Below are 8,207 nucleotides of genomic sequence, written 5' to 3' on the forward strand. Positions count from 1 at the left end.
TTGGGGCAGAACGCGGCCCCCACATTTTTCAAAATAACATATCTAATTATCTATTGATTGATTTAGTACATGCATGCTTGCTGTATATCTTGTTGCGATCATGCATCATCATTAGAAATGTCAACTTTGCTAGTTTGCTTTTAATTGGCTTGTCATATTTATCAGCAAGCTTTTCACTTTTAGATGGTAATCATACAAGATGCCTATAACCCTAGATTATTTCCCTTTTTGAGTGATGTATCATTTCATAACATATCTATTGATTGATTTAGTACATGCATGCTTGCTGTCTTTTGATTGATATTACGATCAATATCGGCTTGCCACTTTCTGTTTTATACAGTTATAAATAGTTTAACAAATATTTTTGTACAAATAAAATAGACAATGTAAATGAATTGATTGAATACAAATATTTATAAGAAACACATAAATTAACTATTTTTACTTATTATTATTATTTTTTTATCTTTATATCAATCTCTTTACATGACATAAATTTGTATAACTGTTTCTAAACGGGTGTAAACACGGTGGGCCGGATCATAAGGGAACAAGAGGAGTAAATGCGACGGCGACAAACAACGGTGAAAGTCATCACCATTTGCCTGCGACCCTGCGTCTACAGCTGACGTGGTAATTTTGTCAATCGGCTGGGCAAATTAATAGGGTGACCATCCATATGGAAGTCGACATCTAGGCTGGATGATGTGGCGAGTAAGTAGGCCAGATGGACATTGATGATTCACGTGGCATGCTATCTCGGTGGCCTGCAAGAAAACATCTTGGTGGACCTCCCCTGTAGCCTTGTTACTTACTAATTAATTAATTAATTATTAATTTGTTTGCTTGCCCTTTTCATTTATTAAATTCCACCACCGGCTTGTAACCGATATATGCACAGTCTATTACTTTCTTTCAGTCTTTGGGAGCTAATCAACCTAGCTTGCTGGGTTCAATTACTCATTAGTTCTAATTATATTGTCAATATGAGAATGGGATTCTTGTGCAAATTAATTTGATATTGGTAGTAGCTTGTCAAAGAGCTAGTTTACTATTCTTGTGTATATATATATATATATATATATATATATATATATATATCTACAATATTGATTAAGGATCGGATGTCTCAAACACTTGAAGTAAGGACGTAATAAAATCAGAAACCAGGGAGAATCCCTGTAATTATGCTACACTTGAGACAAATATATGTATAATTCATTAGATGTGCATTGCATGCGTTATTCACTGGATTCCACATGCTGAGAGGTAATCGCTTTGGAAACATATATACATACATATATATATATATATATATATCTATAATTCATCTTAGTTTGATGCCAAAGATTGTTTGCGTAACTGCTTATTTTTTCATAATTAATTGCTAGAATTCAATCTAGCTAGAGCATATAATGACCTTCGAAAGTGAAACATATGCTTCACAAGAGCACAAGAGAGTTGCAATAATCAAGTAGTATATATGATAACTAAAAGCAAGAAATATATGTATACGATGAATCTTATCCCAGAAGTAGTAAAGTGAATACAAGATGCAATATTCCATTATGATCAAATCAACTGAAGCTTAGTTAAGCATAAAATTGTCAACTATTAAACTATATATCGAAAATAAACGAAAAAGGTACGTATGCTATGTAGAGTAACCAACGCTTAAACCACGTGTCAGATAAATCCTTGTTAGAAATCGGCCGACAAAACGACGACATCACATGGGTTTAGGGGCCAATAGAAGAATATGGACCATACACTAGATACTATATATGCACTAAAATGCTCGACCTCCATTTTCTTATATATGTGGGGATACCATGTTTTGTGATATTGTGTCTCGTGACTGACAAACAATCTAATCTCATTTCTCATCACTAGTGCCTTGGCTTCACGCTCTTTTGTTTGAAATTATACATGGAGATCCAAGCAAGAAACTCCAAGTTCCTTGTTCAATATTTAAGTTACTGTTTTAACTAGATTTTGGTACGAAGGAAAAAGAAACTAAAATCTAGTCAAACATAATAAACTTTGTATTGAGGGTAACAAGGGTGTCTTGCGTAGTTCAGAATGCGTTATTTGAGATGACTTTGGATGAAGGTTGAGAGTGAAGGGAGGAAATGAGTCAGTTTTGGGAGATTAGATCTAGAGTGAGGGTTGGCTTGATGGACCGTATTTAACCTGCAAAATAAAGAATAGAGGTTAGAGGTGGAGTCGGCTGTGGTCGACGACCACACTCTGACACTCAAGTCAATTCACGGGGCAATATTCTGGGTGTTAAGAGCTTGCCAACCCTTAACAATGGTGGTTGGAGGTTGAAGCAAGCCTCGACTCCTTTTTTGTGTGTGTATTGTTGTGAGTATTCATGAGTGAGAAAAATAGAACCTAAGCGCCTTTATATAGAGTGCCTTGGTCGCTTGCCACTTGGAGAATTTTTATTGGTCATTTATAAAGAATATGCCATTCCTTTGGCCTATTTATTCATTTGGAGTATTGGGAGCATGCTTGGAGAGCAAGTAGGGCATTATTTGATTGGTTTGTTCTCTTTTACATTTGGCACATTCTGTATGGTGGTCCTGGATACCTCAATAGAGGCTGTTTGAAGGACCATTGTCCTTAGTGTGCTGTCCTTTACTTTTTGCAGGTGTGACAAACAGTTGTCCCTTCTTTTCCAGTAAGATATTACTTATTTGATTCTGCCAAATCAAATATTCTCTTTTAGGCGATGAAGATATTTTATGCGGCTAATATTCTAGATAATTTCTTTGTCCACTTTGCTTCTGACATGGGGTAACTCGTGTATTAGCTCGACTATTAGGTATATGTCGTATAGGCCAGATATTTCCAAGTAATTTCTTATGGTTATAAAACTTCACATCGACACGTGTTGTTCTATCAAGCTTATATTTCTTCCCAAATAGTTACGTTTTCTTTTATTAACGCACTATATATTAAGCTAATAAAAACAAGCATATTAATATTATTACTTTAGATTGTTAAGTTGTCTCTCATCAATTTGTAAAAGAGAATCACTAGAGCTTTTAGTAAGGTTAATCCTTTCACCTGATATGTTAATTTTTTTAGTTGTGTTAATCAATAATGTCAACTAATGATCTGGTGCAAATCACAAATAACCAAGAACAAAGAATTTTAATCTGATATAGCAATTAAATTAGGAATCCAGTTTGTTCACACAAAAGAAAACAAAATTGGTGGCAAAGACACTGAAAAGTTCAACGACATTTTAATATATATATATATATATATATATATATATATATATTGAGAAATAGAAGATATATAGATCGATGTGCTTTAACTCCGTGTCCCTTTCTTGTTTCCCTTTAAATGTCTTCTGTCATATCTATGAGTTAATCTCACATGTTATCTGGTGCATTTTCACATGGTGTGGTGAGCCCTGCCACACACCCACACATATATACAGGCCCTATATACAGCTACCGGTTTCTCGACACATTTCTTTAGACTTCTGTGGTGTCTTTGGATTTATGTACTGTCCGGCAAATTTGCTGCTAAACTCACCGACCATGCAGGCGCGTCACACCTCTAAGTGCATATATATGAGCTAGATAGATATAGATGATTATAAATTATGACTCACAGGCAACTGTACTTGTCAAATGACACGATCACCAACAGGTAAAGGGATTGTATTATTCAAGTGTCAAATATTTGATGAGTTATTATACCAAACACTTGAATTATATTGTAGTTGTTTGTTACATACAGAGACTTGGGCTCCGTTTATTTTAGCATTTTGGCAACAGCACTGCCAACACTTACAGTTTAGCTTAAGCAATGCAGCTGATTTCTTCGTTTATTTTTCCCTTAATTGGCAGACGCAGCCAATCTTAGTTATTTTTCCCTTATTTTAGCATTCGGTTGTTGGTTCTTGTAAATCATAACCAATCTTAGCCATAAGCTACTGGGCTTTGGTCCTGTAGCCTGCCCTCGGCTGCATTGTAGTACCTGTACGCCCACCAAGTTAGCAGCTCAGGCTCATCGTTATGTGTGCCAGGGCCCAGGGGTTCAGGGATTGTCATTGTTATTATATTCAAGAATCAATTCTCGATCTCATCAGTTTTCAGTCACTTATTCATTGCATTTGCAGCTGCAGTAGTTAAACCACTCTACTTATACATGAGCAGCATGTTCAAACTTTCCATGCATATGTTTGTCTTTAACTCTTGACGACCTTCATTAGGAACTCCTTGCCCTTGGGCCTTGGCTACTGAGAAACAGAGGCCACAATGACGATAAAACATGTTCATTATTGTTTGCCGACAATGATAGGAAAGCAATTCTTATTTCTCAGAAAGTATATTGCACTATCTCCCAGGTATTCACCCTCCTATTTCTTATGCTTATAATATATTATATAGAGGGATAGAATGAGTAAAATAGCAGCAGATTCAGGGCATGCACAGAATTTTTTCTTATTTGTTTTCGAAAAGTCTTATCTGTCTCTCTTTTTTTTTCCCCCTTCGCTCTAAACTTACAGACATGATACTAGTAATTAAATATGAAAATTTATTTCGGAATTCGGCGAGTCATTGTTGTACATTGATACTCTTTTGGAGTCCTATTGCAAAGAATTTATCCAGGGTTTAGGTCAGGCTGGCATTTTTTATGATGACTCAAGAGGACTCTCTATCAACCAAATCAAAAAGTCGATCTTCGATTCCAAATCCAAGCATACGAGCCATGTCACTTGTCTTCAATCTAGGCTTTTGAACATTATGCTGCTTAAACCAAGTGTACACAACGAACACTTTATTCATGATAAAGAGTTCCAGGGCCTCAGGATTAAACACAATCCCCATTTTCATACTCATCTGCCAAAGCCAAACAGAATAATGAACATGTTAATAAAACCTTCTTTGAACCTTGATTAGTTCAGTTTACGAGCCACTAGAACTAATTAATACAAATGTCCTATTATACATAATAGTTGTATATTACAATACCTGGTGAGGAACTAACATGGCAGCATAACGAGCAAGCTCACCAGCTCGCCAATCCAACAAAACAGGGATCCATGGATAAGCAGCATCCAGCCTCACAAACCAAAGTCTTATATCAGGGAATTCTGATAGTTCTCGAGGATCGCGTGGATCTTCTCTCGTGTAGTTAATTGTAAATCCGATTGTACGTTCAAGAAACTCCTTTGGCTCAGCTACACCAGTTAAAAGAAAATTTCTTATCCGGAATACTTGCAATATATATAGATATATATATATATGCGTAGAAAATTCAAAAGAATTTAGCTTCGCTTTTTCATATCATGTTTAATTATTAATTACCTAATGTAGGTGAAGTAATCCCAGTGGCACTGTGAAATGGGGATAAATCAAGGCTGCGAATAGCATCGTTATCAAGAACTACGTCGAATCTGCCTTCAGTTGGGGGCATTGGAGGTTCAAGCTTAGATGAATCTGTCGATAATGACATGACACCGTTTATAGCAGATTGAAAATCCCTCTTCTTTGACTGTATAAACTAAGCAACTTCAAACAGAAACGAATTGGTAATATTGACAAGTATGATACAGTACAATAATATAACACATAACAGTTTGTTTTTCACCTATATATTTTCACATTTGATCATCACAATTTTTGGTTGTTAAACAAAATCCTATAAGTTATTTCCTGTAGAAAGAACTAAAAAGGAAAATCTCGGCTGGAATTTGATACTATATCTGATAAATATAATTTCCCTTGAGGAACTGATATTGAGTGGCGAATTAAATGGAATTTGATATCTACTAAAAAAGTGAAAAAGATATAACTTACTGCCTTCATCTTCGAACATAGGGATGTCAAAATTCCCTTGAGGATTGAATGCAACTGACACTGAAATTTGTCCTCTTGGTCTATTGCTGTGTAAAAGGGAGAAAGTAGCAGTGGAATCTGAGATGGGATTGCAGGAAATGAAGGAAGATGAGGAGGGTATACTGTAACTGCAACTTTTGTTTGGTGAAAGAGAGAGTGGAAGTAAGGGTTTAATGGTAGTAGTGGCAGCCATGGGCATGGATAAGGATGAGCATGAGCAGAGGAGTAAACGGTTTATCTACCGTAATTAAGCATGTGACGGTTAATAGATATAATACAATATGTGTTTGGTTCTGTTTTTCCAGTTTATCCACTCACTACTCTTGCTATGTGTTGGGAAAATTTACAAAACTATGCCTAAATATTTTTGGTTTTTTCAAAATTAATCCGTTAAATTTTTTCTATCATAACTAATGAAATATCTAATTTTTGGGTGAGAGTATTTAAATCCCAAATATACTTTCTAAACCCATTTTTTAATTTAAAATATTGTTACTCAAATACCCTAAAGTAAAATTACTTCAAAGGATAAGAATTTGGAAAAAAAAAAAAACCCTATCTTACTATCAAATAATAGAGAACAAAAGAGACAAATAATTTTTGGAAAACCGGTTCTCCCATTTGTTGAGACATACCAGTTCTTATAGTTGTAAAATAATTCTGTACAAGGTAAGTAGAATAATCAATCCCAATAATTTGGGTATTTTACAATAAGTATATAGCTAACCCCAAGATTACGCTAGTAATCAAGTGCTTGATTTATGCAATCAAGTTATTTATTGGAGATAGTATAATGTTGACAGCCTCCCTCAAATTGATGCTGGTGAATCAACAAGCTTCAATTTGCCAACCAAGAACTGATGCCGTATCTTGGTCAGGGACTTTGTAAATATATCTGCAATTTGAAATGTTGTGGACACATGAGGTAATTGAATGGTACCATCAGCATAAGCATCTCGAATATAGTGGCAGTCAACCTCAATATGTTTAGTTCTTTTATGAAACACAGGATTTTCAGCAATTTGTATGGCACTCTTGTTATCATCATGCAATAGCGTTGGAGACGCTTGAGGAAAACCCAATTCAGATACAAGTCGTCGTAGCCATACGATTTCAGAACAAGCACCCGACATAGCTCTATACTCTGCTTCAGTAGAGGATTTAGACACCCTCTCTTGTTTTTTGCATTTCCAAGAGACAAGACTGTCCCCAAGATACATACACCAACCTGTAGTTGATCGACGAGAGTCTGAACACCCAGCCCAATCAGCATCACTATAAGCTTTGAGAACAAGAGGGGAGCCAGCCTTGTAAAATAGTCCACGATTAGGAGTCCCAAGCAAATAACGGATTATTCTTTTAACTGCTGAAAGATGTAAATGTTGAGGCTCATGCATAAATTGGCTCATTAAGTTCACTGCATAAGAGATGTCTGGTCGGGTAATCGTCAAATAAATTAAACTCCCGACTAGTTTCCGATATAGTGTAGGATCAGAATTCAAGTCGCCATCATCTTTCGAATATTTCACATTGATCTCAAGTGGAGTGTTTATGACCGTTGAATCTTCAAGTCTTGCCAAAGCAATTAAATCTTTTGTGTATTTATGCTGATGGACGTAGATGCCTTCACTTGAATGATATACCTCAAGGCCAAGAAAATAAGTGAGATTGCCAAGATCTTTCATTTGAAAATATGAATGCAAAGACTCCTTAAATTGCTGGATACCAGATGTGTCAGTCCCCGTAATAATTATATCATCTACATAAACAAGAAGAATAATGATACCAGCAGCTGAACGTCGAATAAACATAGAAGGATCATTAGAGCTCTGGTGAAAACCCAACTGATGCAGTATTTGACCAAACTTTGTAAACCATGAACGTGGTGCTTGTTTAAGCCCATAAAGAGAACGTCGTAGACGACATACTTGAGCTTTTGAATTAGAGCTTACTCTAGGCGGAAGCTTCATGTAGACTTCTTCTTGTAGATCTCCATGCAAGAATGCATTTTTTACATCCATTTGAAAAAGAGGCCATGCTTGTGAACCCGCAATCGCTAACAAAATGCGAATTGTGGTCATTTTGGCCACTGGAGCAAAGGTCTCATGATAGTTTATACCATATTCTTGCCAATTCCCAAGAGCAACCAAACGAGCTTTATAACGATCCAAAGAACCATCAGCTTTTTGTTTGATAGAGTAAACCCATTTGCACCGAATTGGTGTACAACCAGCGGGACAAGAGACAATATCCCATGTATGATTTCTTTTTAATGCTTCTAGCTCTTCATCTATTGCAACCTGCCAATGTGAATATTGTTTGGCTTGGGAATAAGAG

At 35.9% G+C, this 8,207-nt stretch overlaps 1 protein-coding gene across 2 annotated transcripts; it reads right to left on the reverse strand.

Annotated features, from left to right (window-relative positions):
• Positions 1 to 4,549: 4,549 nt before the first annotated feature.
• On the reverse strand, positions 4,550 to 6,145 carry LOC102614430 (protein CHLORORESPIRATORY REDUCTION 6, chloroplastic). Of its 2 annotated transcripts, none has more exons than XM_025097222.2 (4): positions 5,832 to 6,145; positions 5,340 to 5,526; positions 5,004 to 5,212; positions 4,550 to 4,871 (listed from the first exon to the last, which is right to left on the reverse strand). In XM_025097222.2, exons 1-4 carry the CDS (start codon positions 5,838 to 5,840, stop codon positions 4,674 to 4,676), a joined length of 603 nt encoding a protein of 200 aa, XP_024952990.2. In that variant the 5' UTR covers positions 5,841 to 6,145; the 3' UTR covers positions 4,550 to 4,673. The 2 variants fall into 2 exon arrangements, with proteins under 2 accessions (XP_024952990.2, XP_006473934.2); XM_006473871.4 differs by having other exon boundaries at positions 5,340 to 5,471; positions 5,832 to 6,141.
• Positions 6,146 to 8,207: the final 2,062 nt, after the last annotated feature.

Source organism: Citrus sinensis, chromosome 9, assembly GCF_022201045.2.
Source record: "Citrus sinensis cultivar Valencia sweet orange chromosome 9, DVS_A1.0, whole genome shotgun sequence".
NCBI classification, from domain to species: Eukaryota; Viridiplantae; Streptophyta; class Magnoliopsida; order Sapindales; family Rutaceae; genus Citrus; species Citrus sinensis.